Source organism: Henckelia pumila, chromosome 3 (genome assembly GCF_033568475.1).
Source record: "Henckelia pumila isolate YLH828 chromosome 3, ASM3356847v2, whole genome shotgun sequence".
Lineage (NCBI taxonomy): Eukaryota > Viridiplantae > Streptophyta > Magnoliopsida > Lamiales > Gesneriaceae > Henckelia > Henckelia pumila.
This window is the reverse complement of record NC_133122.1, coordinates 102,265,419-102,281,695: the sequence shown is the minus strand read 5'-3', so window position 1 is coordinate 102,281,695 and position 16,277 is coordinate 102,265,419. Positions and strand designations below refer to the sequence as shown.

At 36.0% G+C, this 16,277-nt stretch overlaps 2 protein-coding genes across 2 annotated transcripts; both read right to left on the bottom strand.

The window, feature by feature from the left end:
* Positions 1 to 522: 522 nt before the first annotated feature.
* On the bottom strand, positions 523 to 2,944 carry LOC140889272 (uncharacterized). Its single transcript, XM_073296987.1, has 3 exons — positions 1,437 to 2,944; positions 1,250 to 1,355; positions 523 to 1,179 (listed from the first exon to the last, which is right to left on the bottom strand). The coding sequence occupies exons 1-3, from the start codon at positions 2,942 to 2,944 to the stop codon at positions 523 to 525; spliced, it is 2,271 nt and encodes a 756-aa protein (XP_073153088.1).
* Positions 2,945 to 2,995: 51 nt separating this feature from the next.
* LOC140889271 (uncharacterized) lies at positions 2,996 to 3,898 on the bottom strand. Its single transcript, XM_073296986.1, has one exon. The coding sequence runs from the start codon at positions 3,896 to 3,898 to the stop codon at positions 2,996 to 2,998; it is 903 nt and encodes a 300-aa protein (XP_073153087.1).
* Positions 3,899 to 16,277: the final 12,379 nt, after the last annotated feature.

Sequence of the window (16,277 nt, the reverse complement as noted above, 5' to 3'; positions counted from 1 at the left end):
AACTCTTTAACATCACTTGGAACTTGCTTCCAATTCTTGTAACTGATCTTAATCTTTTCTCGAGCGAGAACTCCTATATAACTCTGCATTTCAGCCGCAAACTCTCCTATTGGCTGTCCAATTTTATTGAACATTACATCCTTTCTAACTCCCTGCACCCTTTGCCTAACGACCTTATCCAAATGTGTACGTCCTCTAGAACTTCTTGTCATCTCGGTCTCAGTAGATTCCACCGGTTCTGCCTCATTGTTTTCAGTAGCTTTACCATTGTGATAACCCTTACGAAACTGTTCACGAGCTTCCATAGTGCCAGAAATTAGAAGATTATTCAATGCCAAATCAGACCTCAAGTTTCCCCAATGACAGTTCCTGCAAAAGTTGACATCTTCTTAGGCATACGTATTAAAACGAAATAAAGAGTGATAATGAAAACGAACTATAAATTTCAAGATAAAATACAAAGAAAATAGATTAACGAGATTTATATACTAAACAGTAAAAAAAGGATTTCAGTGGGTTACATTATGCATTGTCAACCCAAGTTCCATCACAATCTTCACGAATGCATGGTGGTTCATTTTCATCTTTTTCATCAACATCCAATGGTTCCATTGGTAGAAATCCTCTAGTAAAAGATTGATAATGAATTACAGAGTTTTCCAACACATCCTCAGATATGAATTCAATGTACTCCTTGGTAGGAGTAGTAAGTACAACATGCCATGTAGGATCTTGAGGATCTTCAATATAAAACACCTGCTTTGCTTGACTGGCTAAGATAAAAGAGTCAGATTTGAATCCAACTCTTTTCAAGTTCACCAACATGAAACCAAGATCATCAACTTTAATACCGTTATTATTATCAACCCAATTACATTTAAACATTGGAACTTGATATTTGTGGTAATCGAGTACCCATATCTCTTGAATGACTCCAAAGAAAATCATGTCTGACACAACTGGATGTTTGTCCTTTGCACTGACAACTTGCATTGTTTTTGCAATTAAGCTTACTCCAGAGTTTTGAACAACTCGTCTATCATCACACTCTTTGGTATGATAAGTTACCCCATCAATCAGATAGCTAGAGTACTTTAACACTTGATTGCTAGGTCCACAGGCTATCCACTTTAATCTTTCTGATATTTGACAGGTGGAATGACCAAAACCACTTCCAACCTATATTTCACAATGTGATAAATTTTATCACGAACTTCAAAACTTATATTTCAATGCTTATGACACTTACACGGTCACGTAACCAGTTAGCAAACGCGCGGTTGTGCTCATCTTGTAACCACTTTTTGGACTTAGCTTTATTGGGAAATTTTTCATTCAGAAATGTCATGTGTTCCCTAATAAAAAAATAAATGTGTTTATGTTAAACAATAGATCAAAAAAGTTGAAAGAAATTACTAATAAGTTAGAGAAATTACTCGATATATGGATCAACGTCAACATCATTTTCCAACACATAGCGATGCGCTTGATGCAACTCATCAAGGCTAGTGGAGTACACTACGGCACCAGATAAAGGCCTAGTAAGTTGTAATTGTCGATGCCTTGTTGGGATCCCAATTGTATGAACGTTAGACATGTAGTCGGAGCAAAATTCCACAGCCTCTTCAGCAACGTAACATTCGGCTATACACCCTTCCGGCCGATTGCGATTTCGCACATAGCCTTTCAAGATCTTCATGAATCTTTCAAATGGGTACATCTGCCTATACCAAACAGGTCCACACAATTTTACCTCCCGCACAAGATGGACAGTTAAATGAACCATTATATCGAAAAACGATGGTGGAAAATATTTTTCAAGCATACACAATAGGGTAACAATCTCTCTTTGCAGACCATCCAACTTTGAGACATCTATCACTTTATTGCATAAAACATTGAAGAACCCACACAACCGGATGATAGTATCTCTAACATGTTTAGGCAAGACATCGCGGATGGCGATTGGAAACAATTGTTGCATCAAAGTGTGGTAGTCATGTGACTTGAGGCCAACAAGTTTTAAGTCCTTCATTGACACCATATTTTTAACATTGGAGGAGTAACCTGTCGGGACTTTCATTCCAAACAAAGAATTGCAAAGTTTTCTTTTCTCAGTCCTACTTAGTGTAAAACAAGCTGCTGGCAAAAAAGTTCTATTCTCCTCCGTCTTTGGTGCCAAATCAGTCCTCACATTCATCTCCACAAGGTCTAGTCTAGCGGCTACCCCATCCTTTGTTTTTCCTGGAACATTAAGTAGCGTACCAATAAGACTTTCACAAACATTTTTTTCAATGTGCATCACATCAAGCATATGTCGAACATGTAGATGTTTCCAATACTCTAGTTCAAAGAATATGGATTTTCTTTTCCAACATGATTTTGTTTCCAACTCCTTGCGCTGAAGCTTCCCACTCATTTTTCCCGCATGATAGTTAATCTTATCAACTCTTTCCAACACTTCAAGCCCAGTTAATGGTTTTGGTGCGGGGTTAAACTCTTGTTTCCCATTAAAAGCTTTTTTTTGCCTTCGGTAAGGATGATTTCTAGGAAGAAACCTTCGATGACCTGTATATGACATTTTTCTACTATGCTTCAACCTGGTCGAATATGTTTCTTCCCCACAGATAGGGCATGCTTGATATCCTTTCACAACACAACCTGACATGTTCCCATAAGCAGGAAAATCATTGATTGTCCATAGTAAGACAACTCTGAGCGAGAAATATTCTTTCCGATATGCATCATATGCATCAACACCTATCTCCCATAAACATTTTAAGTCATCAACTAGAGGTGCTAAATAAACGTCAATATCATTTCCAGGTTGTTTGGGTCCAGAAATCAATAAAGTCAGCATCATAAATTTTCTCTTCATACACAACCATGGAGGAAGGTTGTAAGTGATCATCACAACTGGCCAACAGCTATATGCAGAACTCATCAAACTATGGGGATTGATCCCATCTGCTGATATGGCCAATCTAAGATTTCTTTACTCCGATGCAAAATCCGGCCATTTGTGATCCACTACTTTCCAAGCCGGCGAATCAGCTGGATGACGCAAGTATCCATCACAAATTCTTTTATCAGCATGCCAAGTTAACTCTTTAGACACCTCTTTGTTCCGAAATAATCTTTGAAATCTAGGAATAGGTGGGAAGTACCAAAGAACCTTTGCAGGAGTACCTTCATTCACCACAGAATTATTACCCAACTTCCACCTAGACATACCGCAAATAGGACAATTGGACAAGTCCTCAAACTCTTTCCGGTACAAGATACAATCATTAGGGCAAGCATGTATTTTCACATAATTCATTCCTAATGCACTGAAGCTTTTCTTTGCATCATAGTAGGATAAAGGCAATTCATTGTGATCAGGAAGCATTTCTCCTAACAAACTTAGCAAGTCAGTGAAACTTTTATCGCTCCAACTATATTTTGCTTTCAAATTAAATAATTTCACAAGTGCTGTTAACTTTGTAAATTTTGTGCATCCAGAGTATAAAGGTTTCTCGGCATCTTCAAGTATCTTATGAAATTGGCTTGGATTCTCAGCATAGCTATCATATGCATCATGTACCATATCTATAGTTTCCTCGGCAAAATATTTGTGTTCATCTGGTCCTACTTGATCACTATCATTCATTGGGTTCTTGACCGTAGATCTTTCCCCGTGCCAAATCCATGTATGATATGTTAAATCCATGCCATTAGAACACAAATGTGCCCTTATAGTGCGAACATCTTTCATCTGTAGATTACCACATCTTGTGCAGGGGCAAGGTATTTCATTTGGATCGTTGGCATTTTGCATTGCAAATTGCAGAAAAGATTCTACCCCAACCTCATATTCATGTGATAATCTGTTCTTTGACATCCAAGCTTTGTCCATTACTCATACAAATAAGCAACCAGCACTGAGTCTAATCCTTCAAAACTTAAAAAAAATTAATCAATGTTTTATCATTCTATTTTGTTGAAGAAATATACCAGTTAACACTAGTTTCTAATCTTTATAATAAAATCCTTAAATATTGATCTAATCCACCAATCAACGGACTATGGAAAAATAAGGAAAGAACTAATTCTACTAATGTCCAATATTTGAGTGAAAAGGAGCGAATTTCTCAGAAAAATAAATTTTATGATTTGATATTCAACCTAGAACATAATGAAAAATTGTGAAAAAAATTCAATGGCAAAGAAAACAGTAACAAAATAGAACCACTTTTTGATGTTCATATTTCAAAAATCAAAAATAAGAAATGAAGAAGAGGATTGTCTTACCAGCAGTATACCACAGACAAGATTCACAGATCAGTTCCCATCCACAGAGACATTGGCACTGAAGTTATCTAACACAGCTGGAAATAATCCTGTATCAATTTAGAACACGCACCATTATGGCCAAGAAAACACACAGAGAAGTATGAACATTTTTTATGAAAAGTATTGGTTGCCAAGAAAACATTACTTGATGGGCAGAATTGTTGGCGTAGCTAGTTGCACCATTTCCTACAGTGATATGCACATCAACTTCCTTCACTCCCATAATATCTGACTTTTCTTTGAAATTTTTCTGCGGTTTTCAAAATTTGATTGTGATGTTAATCTTCCAACTCACTTTCTATTTATAGTGATCGAGTTACATTTTTTTTTCTTTTTGAGAAATTTTATACATTAATTATCTAATTAAAACTACTTGCTTAGTTGATATACGGTTGTTCTTTGACGACCTTGTCAAATAGTCTAATTTGACAGCAAATGTCAGAATTATTTAACTGTTAATTCTTGGGAATCATCAATCCCGTCAAATGACTAGTTGTAATATAAAATATGAGCTACAAGATATTGAAACAATTAATTTAATTACAAATTAATAATACTAGTATTCCATACTTTGCCACTTTTGGAAAGGAAAATTGAGTGCAAGATAGATATAAATTAAAAGAGATCTGGTACGGGGATTGGATACAAACAATTGTTGTTTGAGAGTGTTATTTTAATTTCTATGTATTTTGTGTAAGATATATATTTGATCATATGAATTCAAAACAAAAAAATATTTGGGTCTACTAGATGATCACATGCATAAACATCTTGTATATATAAAAATGCATAAAAAGTAAAATTGCAGATGTAACATGTATAAACTTAACAATAAAGAAATATATATACTTTTATGGAATCACCATTCGAGTTTAATTCAATTATTATTAGCTTCTAGTTATTAATCTTTTTTAAAGTACTATAAATCACTGCCAAGAGGAAAATCTATTATATCTCAAATTTATGAACCATATATGATTATAATTAATTATTAATGCATGGCACTGTCATTTATTGGTTAAGTTGTTTTAACTATCACCTTTATAATTCAGGTACTCTTTTAATGACATCTAAATTTCTAAGATAAAATTATCTGTTTTGTCCAATAAAATTGTCACATTTTATTAGTTTTCTTTAATAAAAATGTGGAAGGGAATCCCACGAACCTGGAATTCTTAAGAATTCTAACAACCTTCTCAAGCAATCATTTGTCAAACCACTTCACTCCAAGTACTAATCTCTGTTTAACGATGTAAAAGATCTACCATAACCATGCAAAACAATGTAATAAAGTTGAACAAATCATTGAATTTAAATTAGTTGCTCCAAGTCTGTCAATTGCACAATATAGACTTGGAATTTGATCAATTACATCGGTACGAAACAATGTGAGCAATACTTTATTACATGATTGAATTTAAATTCAATGATTGAATTCATGTAATGGCTTTGTGAAGTCTGTTTTTAAATTAGTGTACTTTGTGAAGTCTACCATATAGACTTGGAATTTTTCTAAGAACCATATTATTTTTTAGGAACCGATGGATTAGAGAAACCCTAGAAATATGGTGTTTGATGAGATTTGTATATGGGTACAATTGAACAATATCCCGTTGGCATGCATGCTTGAGGATGTACTGTTAAAATTGGGGGAAAAATGGGTACATTGTGGAGTTGGACAGAGGGTCAGATGGAACTTTTTTGGGTAGGTTTGCTAGAATCAGAGTTTAGATTAACATTACTAAGCCACTGAGGAAATGTATCCGACTTAAGGTTATGGGGGAGGAGGAGGACATCATCATTCTCCTTGTTTACGAAAGTCTACCAGATTTTTGCTATGTGTGTGGACGGGTCGGACATTTTTTTAGAGACTGTGATGACACAGATGCAGATAAGTCAAAGCATGAATTCGGCATGTTGATGCGGGCAGCATCGCACATTGGAGAGGGGAGAAAGTATAATCCAGGGAGTCCAAAACCTGCTCAAAAACACAACGAGGAAGCTTCCCAGACTGAATCAGATGAAAATACTAATCTAAATTCCCAACTGGTGATTGAAAAACAACATAAAGCACTTACTGATGGCCCATGTTCCCAAGAGACAAATGATGGGGTTCTAAAATTACAAAATAGGTAATCCCTACTGGATACGGTAGCCACAAAAGCAATCATTAAATTTCTAGAGCAACTTTTTTTCACTAGGTCGCTGGACTCATTTTTTCAGGCAAAACATATCGGGTGGTTTGACCTATATCAACTAATAAGGCGAACCAACCTAGGCAATGTAAGCGTAGATCACGAGAAAAGGGGAAGGGAATAAGACCTTATGTTTCGATAGTGAAAAACTTGGTAATAATCGTGCCCCCTATCTTATGATAGAGTTTAGAGAGGTTCTCAAGGCTTGTGAATTACAAGACCTTCACTGTCGTAGTGAGATATTTACCTGGGTAAATATACAAGAAACGAATGATATCATATTTGAAAGGTTGGATAGATTCGTGGGTAACATGGATTGGAGACCCTTATACCCCACTGCGCGAGTGTTCATCACTTAAGTTCTACCACTCGGTCCATAGTCCCATCCAACTTGAATTACGCCCGAACCCTATGCCTTTTGGGTGTACGACAAACAAAAGAACTTCTCTATTCCGGTTTGAGAAGGCCTATGTGGTCGAGGATGATTGTGGCAGGGTAATCACGATGAGTTGGAGATCACAGGATCCAAATCTAAGTATAATAGAGAGGCTAAATTCATGTTAGAAAGAACTCAAAAAATTGACCATAATTGATCTGAATTGTTCTCCGAAGCAAATCAAACAACGGCGGGAATAAATTAATGAAAATGAGTTTAAACTATAACTCCTTCTCCAGCCGAATTCGAGAGTTGGAACATGAGGTGGAGAAACTAGCTACCAAGGAGGAACTCTACTGGAGACAAAGAAGTAGTATCACTTGGCTCAAGGAGGGGGACATGAGCTCTAATTTTTTCCATGATCGAACATCACAGCACAAGACGCTGAATTCCATATGTGGATTGGTGTCCAGCCATGGTGATTGGTGTACAAATAGCAGAGGTATTCCTGACATAGTTTTGGATTATTTTACGTCCATTTTCAGGTCATCTCACCCGTCTAATGCAGATATATCTCAATTTCTTAATGTGGTGGTTCCCATTGTTGACACTCGAATGAGCCAGAGCCTCAATGCTCCGTTCTCTTTATTTGAGGTACACCGAGCCCTATTTGATATGAATCCAGATAAGGGCCTGGGGCCTGATGGCTTTTCAGTTTTATTTTTTCAAAAATTCTGGAGAATAGTAGGAGGTGATGTGACTAAGGCAGTCCTCCGAGTGCTTAAGGATGGGGACTCTCTGAAACCTTGGAACAAGACACTGGTCACCTTGATCCCAAAAGTAAAGATCAGATGCTCATGAAAAACTTCATACCAATTAGCCTGTGTAATTTCTCCAGAAGATAGTCTCCAGAACTCTCACAAATTGTTTCTAGCCGGTATTATCAAAAATCATAGCAGGATCTCAAAGTGAATTTATTCCAGGCCGGTTGATCACAAATAATATTATGGTGCGTTTCAAAATTTGCACAAGATCCTACCATAACAATGGAATTTTTCTATCTGATCAATCATTTGTCAAACCACTTCACTCCAAGTACATGAATTCACAAATTAGTTGCTCCAAGTCTGTCAATTGCACAATATAGACCTGGGCTAGTTTACAATCAGCCATTACATGAATTCAATCATTGAATTCAATCATTGAATTTAAATTAGTTGCTCCAAGTCTATATGGAATTTAAAAACAGACTTCACAAAGTACACTAATTTTCATATTTACACGAGCACTAGTTGCTCCAAGTCTGTCAATTATCAGTTATATCAAGATTAAGAATGCGACGAAGAGTCTTAGTCGCAGTGTCAGAACTATAAAAAATATCACCATCCAGAGGGCTCTGCTCCCTGGTGGGGTAAGTAGGCAGAGATTTCACAGCAAAGCGCAAACCAATTTCAGAGGTTGAGGCATCCAAATCAAGGGAAATGGATTGTTTAGGCTGTACCGAGAACGTAGGTATAGGCAAGCAACACCAGCGTTCCACTTTTGTTGATAAACAACACACATTGTACAAGGAAACCAAAGAGTAACATGAGTTTTGTGGTATGAACTCGAAAACAATATCACAGGCAATGGTTTTACACAAACGGATGAGCTAATGAAAGAACCCAAAAAAAAACACAAAATAGAGTCTCGTTTTTCACCTTTTCTCGACATTCACCTAAAACCCAAACAAAAATAAATCTAGACTCTCAACATCTACTAAAAATACCTAGAAACATGAGCCCGAAGAAAGAGAAGAAAGCAACAAAACTTACACGTGAAAGTCGCGACACTGAAGCTCCGATCCAAGCTTTAAACTCACGATTGAAGTCACGATTGCCATTGCCAAGGCTTGGTCTAGGTGCAAAGAGGTCGGACAACCATTTTTCGGTGATCCATCGGCGCCGGAGGTGAGCTGGGTTGAAGGGGGCGAAGGGTTTGGCTAGGGATTGGGTTTCTCTCGATTCTTCTTAAGGCAGAGGTAGTATATAGGTTTATGTTATATGTATTATATTTTTTAAACATTATTATATTTTTTAAAATATTAAAAATAAAAATAAATAAATAAATAACAAGGACAACAGATTACAATCTGTTGTCTTAGGCCTTCAAAAAAACTCTAATAGACAATGGTTTTTAAAACCGTTGTCATAGAACATAAAAAACGCGCTGATTGACAACGGTTTTTAAAAACCGTTGTCATAGAACATCAAAAACACGCTCATTGACAACGGTTTTTAAAAACCGTTGTATTTGACGAATATAAGACAACTGATTTTTAAAAACCGTTGTCTTTTTAATTAAAAATACGGTTAACGACAACGATTTTTGTAAAAACCGTTGTTAAAGGCAAAAAGACAACAGTTTGTGTATAAAACCGTTGTCTTTTCAGTGTTGTTAATGAGCATATTTGTTGTAGTGAAAATACGAAAAATGCTAATATATAAATATATATTTTTTTAAAAAAAGTTGTACAAGAACATATACTTCCTTATCTATTATATAAAATATATGTAATAGTTGTTATCTATTATATAAAATATATGCAATGCGTGTGTTTGTTAATCCATTTGTTATTTTTATTATTTTTTTGGAAAGTTAATACATGTATTATTAAACTACCATTTTAGATTATAAAATATATGTAAACATTGTGGGAGTTACTTTTCAAAACTTGAAAATCATTTGAAATTACTGAATTGCACATTTGATTTTTAAAAATTGCATTATAAGATGAAGGATAATTTTGAAAATTCACTTAAAAATACCAAAAACAGTTACTATATCATTCTCTCACTTTAACTAAAAACGTCAAACGATATAGCATGATGATTCTATCCACAAAACTTCACCAATATTCCTCTGTTGTTGAATCACCAATATTGTTATTGTAAAGAAATTCGATGGCACAATGACTCTTGAAATACACTGACTTAGGCTTAGAACAGATTTCCAGAAATCAACAGCAAAACATCTAATACAAAGTCACACAAGAATTATGTCGAACACTTTCACTCTAGAGATTCGATCTTAATGGCAATGCAGATTATGAAGCATAAAGAAAAACATGACACAAGAGATGCGTGCTTTAGCCAAAATGGCTTACATCCACAGGAGAGCAGCGATCTTTATTCAATCCAAGAACAAGTCAATTACAAGAAGAATCGAATCAGAAAATACAACTCTAATTACATAGATTTCTGATCTTCAATCTCCCTTCGAGTTTTCTGTCTTCTTGCTTGTGGTTTTCCCTTGTTCTTGATTTTGTGTAACTTGCATAATACCTAAGAATTAACTGATTAGCTTCTTTATCTATCTTCCCATCACTTTACTTTAGTCACCGGTAGCTCCCTTTCCAAATGTCGAAGTTTTGCCATTCATTTTCCCAGCAAATGAGTTGTTAACTATCCACTACCGGTGATAGCCTGTCATATTAGTTATGGCCAATAACCAATATTATAACTCATCCTCACTACTTGAATGGAAAGCCAGCTTGGAAGACACCTAATCAACAATTCTCCACCTTGTCTTCAAGATGGCTGCTCTCCAACCCCTATGCTATGCTATGCTAATTCGATTCCACGGCTTGAACCAAGTCAAGACAGTGTCTAAACTTGGCCTGTGGTAATGACTTGGTTAGCATATATGTAGGATTTTCTTCGGTGGGAATCTTTTGAACCTTCACATCCCCTTTCGAAATTATATCTCTCACGAAATTCAGTTTGATATCTATGTGTTTAGATCTCTCGTGATAAACCTGGTGCTTGGTCAAGTGAATGGCACTTTGATTGTTGCAATACACTACAATATGTTGTTGTTTTATCCCTAGATTTGTAGTAATACCCTTAAACCACAATGCTTCCTTGATGGCTTCTGTCACAGCCATATATTCAGCTTTCATTGTGGATAATGCAACCACAGGCTGAAGTATTGCCTTCCAACTTACTACCGTTCCAAATATCGTGAATATATATCCAGTTAGGGACTTTCTTGTATCCAAGTTTCCTGCATAATCTGAATCTACGAATCCTACAACTGGTTCAATCCCATTTTCCTATCTTACAAACAACAATCCAATGTTTTGATTTCCATTTATATATCGTAGAACCCATTTTAGAGCTTCCAAATGTGACTGTCCCGGATTAGCCATGAATCTAGAGACCATGCTTATTGCATACGCGAGATCTGGACGGCTACAAACCATTCCATACATCACACTACCTACTCCACTTGCATAAGGTATTCTGTCCATATCTTTTCTCTCTGCTTCATTAGTCGAAGATTGAGAAATTGAGAGTTTATGATGCTGTCCCATTGGAGTTGTTACTGCCTTAGAATCATGCATATTAAACCGTTTAAGTACTTTCTTCATATAAGATACTTGGCTAAGGAATAAACTGCCTTTGTCCCTATTCCTCATTATTTCCATCCCAAGGATTTTCTTAGCTTCCCCTAGATCCTTCATCTCAAATTCAGAATTTAGCTGATCCTTTAGGGTATGAATTTCTTTCTTACTATTGCTTGAAATGAACATATCATCTACATATAATAGTAAGAAGGTTCTACCTTTATTTTCTACATCTTTCAAATATACACAGCTGTAAAAGTTACTTCTTGAGAATCCAATCCTTGTCATGAACTCGTCAAATCTTTTATACCACTGCCTTGGGCTCTGTTTAAGTCTGTATAAGGATTTCTTTAGCAAACACACTTTGTTTCTGGTCTCCTTTCTTACAAAACCCTCGGGCTGGTCCATAAAGATGGTTTCTTCTAATTCTCCATGTAAAAATTCTGTCTTTACATCTAACTGTTCCTGTTCCAAGTCTAACTGAGCTACTAGTGCAAGCATTATTCTTATCGAAGTATGCTTCACTACCGGAGAATATATTTTATTAAAGTCAATTTCAGCCCTTTGCAAATATCCTTTGGCCACTAGCCTCGCCTTATACTTCATCTTTTCCGTCCCAGGAATTCCTTTTTTAAGTTTATAGATCCACCTACATCCTAATACTTTCTGCCCCTCTGGTTTAGGTACTAATTTCCTGGTATGGTTTTTGGTAAGAGAATCCATCTCCTCATTCATAGCTTCCTGCCATTTATCTTTCTTTTCACAGTTCATAGCTTCATTGAATGAAGAATGTTAAAATAAGTCTACTTGCCCTGCCATTAAAAGAGCATACCAAGTCATGTTTGTGTGTCCAAAATTTTCTGGATCGGAGGCTTTATAACTCTTCTTTGTCTGTCTCGAGCTAAGGCATAATCCCTTAAATCATCTTATGTATGGTGTTGTTATGCTGTCTTTGTGTGTTCAGTTTCCTTTTGCAAGTCACCTTGTGTTAACTCCACCTCAACTTGTGATTCCTTAGATTTTTCATTTCCAATCTGTTCTTCACCATCTCTTTTCCCGTATGCCATAACAGATTCTACAAAAATGACATCCCTTTAGTTGAAACACCTAGGACCATTGGATCCCAAATTCCATAATTTGTATCCTTTTATTCCTTCTGGATAACCTATAAAAATACACTTGAGTGCCCTTGGTTCGAGTTTATCTTGTTTAATGTGAGCAAAATATAAGCATCCAAAAACTCTAAGCACCGAGTAGTCCGCAGGAACACCACTCCACATTTCCATTGGTGTTTTAAAATTGATTGTAATTGAGGGACATCGGTTGATCAAAAAACATGTTGTGACTACAGCTTCTCCCCAGAATGTTTTTGGTAATTTTGCATTTAAGATCATGCATCTTACTCTTTCCAATAAAGTGCGATTCAATCTCTCTATGATTCCATTTTGTTGCGGAGTTCCAGGTATAGTTCTGTGCCTTGTTATTCCATGAGACCTGCAAAGTTCTTGAAATTGCTCTGAAAAATATTCCAGGCCATTGTCAGTCCGCAAATGTTTTAGTTTTCTTCCTAGTATATTTTCATTCACCATTAGCCATTCTTCAAATTTCATGAATGCTTCATTTAGTTTTAAGAACATACACCCATGCCCTCATAGAGTAATCATCAATAATTGACATGAAATATCTACCACCACCATGAGTAGTTGTTTTAGATGGACCCCAAAGATCAGAGCGTACATAATCAAAAGGCACGTTAGTGTTATGCATGCCTGTACTGAAATGAACTCTTTTAGATTTTCCTAAAACACAGTATTCACAAAATTCTATACCCTGATTTTTTTCACCGCAAAGTAGGTTTTTTTTGGTTAATTCTATCAGGCCTTTCTCACTAACATGGCCAAGTCTTTGGTGCCATAAGTTGGGCTTATCAAGTATGTTCCAGACCATTGCAGATCCACCTATGATGTTTCTTCCTAGCAGAATGTACAGGGACTATTTTCTAATGGCTTTCATAACAATTAATTATCCTTTAGTCACCTTTAAGTAACCATTTTCAGATTTAAAACTATAGCCATTTAAATCTGAAGTAGCAAAGGAAATTAAATTTCTTTTTAGTTCAGGCACGTACCTGACCTCTTGAAGTACCAGGTCTCTGTAATCATGTAGTTTGAGTCTAATGCTTCCAATCCCTTTGAATTTATTGAAAGAGTGGGTGCCCGGTTAGCCAACTTGTGGCTAAGGGCTTTTCTGACTCTATGTGTAAATAATCTTTGTTTAATATAATTTACACTTTTATATTGGCATTTACTTTATCTTTTATCATATTATTATGTTGTGACGTACTATACGATGTTTAGATAAAGACCTTGAATATACTAGAGTGCATGTAAGATGTGATAGTAGAATTGAATGACTATCATGAAACACATCTTATAATCACTGTATATTCTAAACAGTTCCTAGTCAATTGAGCCATCCGCAGATAAGGATAAGGATCGCTCGAGATTGAGACTAGAATTTGCGATGCCTAGTACCACATTTCATTGGTATAGAACATAGAGATGTTCGAAGCATGCAAATGGATATTCATATGATGGATGATCGAACTACCCTATTCGGACTTTCCAAGTGGTTATCATTAATTGAGTGGATAAGTCCGCGGTTTTGGTTGTACACCATTATTCCTTACTACTTGAAATATCATGGAGACTCTATATGGTAGTACTGTACTTTGACTCGTTTACCGACTCTATGAGGGTCATCAGGTGTCGAGATTGGGTACAGTTACGACACATATAGGAGTCAATGCTTTGTTGTCAAGGATTCACCACATGCTTGCGAGTGTGGATATCCTATGCGATCTGAGGAGATATTATTTTGACAAATCTCTGGCCAGAGTACATGATGTGCTTTAGGTTACTTGGTTTCCTAGTAGCACATGCGATGTCACTATTTGATCTTTAAGATGTATTGCATAGTTATCGAATCTCGAACGACTCTCGATGTACCAATGGTTGTTGATTTGATCGGGATATATGGATGAAGGGACCGTACTATACGCTAACCAAAACCTACTGGTTCTTGCAGGCACTATCAGTGATACCTAGGGAATCATGGGGTGATGTTGCTAGGCGCTCTTACTATGATTCGATGGGTAAGTCGAAAATTGTTGTTCCGAGTCACAAGGAGTTGTGAGCCCACGACTAGCTGTATCCCTGAACTATTGAGGGTTACACAAGTAATGGATTACTAATCCCCGTTGAGATAGTTAAATTTAAAGAGTTAAATTTAGCGAAAGAAAAGTTGGACTTCTTAAGTAAAGAGAGTGGAATTTCCTAAAATGACATAGGGATGGGCATTTTTGGAAATCACTGAATTCTGATTCAGAAAAATTATCTTGACTTTAAAAGGTGCAGAAATGGTTTCTGAGCACATTGGTGAAATCAGTTTATCAATCGGAGTCACGATGAATTTTATATTAATTTCTATAATAACAGGCTTGCCTTGTTGGGCTTAAATTATGACTAATGGGCCTTAAGGAGTTAGTGTCCTATTAGACATATAATTAATCCAGTACAGAAATTATATATAGTGGATGTAGGGGATTTCGAAAAATACAATTCATTCCAAGTTGGAATTTTCGAAAATCTCATATTAATCTAAATTGGAATTTTCGAATTCCTTCTCCTTTTTGAGAGAATTTAGTCTGTGATTTTTCTGAAAAATTACATTCTGAATTGACAGATCAAATCTGTAAATCTCTTCGATAAACATCTGATTGATTTCTAGTGCATTTAATCAGAGGGTTTCTATTTTTTATTCGTGGACCTAATTCAGGAGTTGATCGAGCAAGTCATCAGTTCCTGAGATTTACAAGAAGAATATATTTAATCTGTTGGAGTCCATTAATCAAGCCATAGCTTGAAGAGGTAAAATATTAATTGTTATTATTATTTTACTTGTAGATTTTAATCTTAAGGATTTGATACCCATGATATGGAATCGTTCCATATCAGAAAAGAAAAATTTTTAACTTCCGCTGCTCAGGGTATAAGATCAAACTGATCTAAAAACGTGTTCCAACAGTGGCGTCAGAGACAGGTTGTTCTCAGATCAAACGATTAAAATTTATCGATTGTACAAAATTTTGGCCTCGATTTTTGGAAAACAAAACAAAATTTTTAAATTAAAATTTTAAGGGCAACACGGGCATCGATTAGATCGCTGCCCAGGGCAACGCTAGGCGCTGCCCAGGGCAGTGCTGATCGGTGCCCAAGGGCAGCGATAGGATCACTGCCCAGGGCAGCGATCGTCGCTGCCCAAGGGCAGCAACGGGCTGCCCTGCCCCACGTGGGGGCGGGGCTGCCCGGGAACGTCCCGGGCAGCCCGAAAAATTAAAAAATTGATTTTTTTTAGAATTTTAAATTTTTGAAATTTTAGTTTTTGGTCGGATCGAAAATTGTTTTGATTAGACCATGAGGCATCGGGTCAAATTGTTTGAGTCCGAAATTTTTAAAATTGATTTTTGGATAAATTTGAATTTTTGGAAAATTTATAAGTTTTATCCGTTAAATTAGATTTTACAAAATTAATTATTTTGGTACAATTGATGATAAGATATGATCTTATGATTATATTAGATAAAATTTGATTTTATCTTTTTAATTATGTTGCCATTGCATGTTATCCAATGATTTAATTATTGAATTAATTATTGGATAAGAGGATGATCGATTGTCATGACCAATTTTGTAGGTGTATGTTAGGTTATTTACATTTGGTTTTTATTATTGTTGTTGGGTTTTATTATTGGGCTTGGTTTATAGCCCAAATTGATTTATCATTTGTAATAAAAGTGGGCCTTGTTTATTGCCCGTTCCCATCCTTAAATATGTATCCCCTACTTGTCATCGAAATTTATTAGACTTAGTGGGAGATAAAGATTTGAAGACAATGGTGGGCCCAGTAGACAATAAAAACCGAA

Excerpts from the sequence above, each read along its gene's own strand:
- LOC140889271 (XM_073296986.1), bottom strand. The coding sequence starts at position 3,898 with ATGGACAAAGCTTGGATGTCAAAGAACAGATTATCACATGAATATGAG.
- LOC140889272 (XM_073296987.1), bottom strand. The coding sequence starts at position 2,944 with ATGAGTTCTGCATATAGCTGTTGGCCAGTTGTGATGATCACTTACAAC. Across the intron at positions 1,356-1,436 it reads GACGTTGATCCATATATCGA|GGAACACATGACATTTCTGA; the intron begins GTAATTTCTCTA and ends TTTTTTTATTAG. Across the intron at positions 1,180-1,249 it reads CTAACTGGTTACGTGACCGT|GTTGGAAGTGGTTTTGGTCA; the intron begins GTAAGTGTCATA and ends TGTGAAATATAG.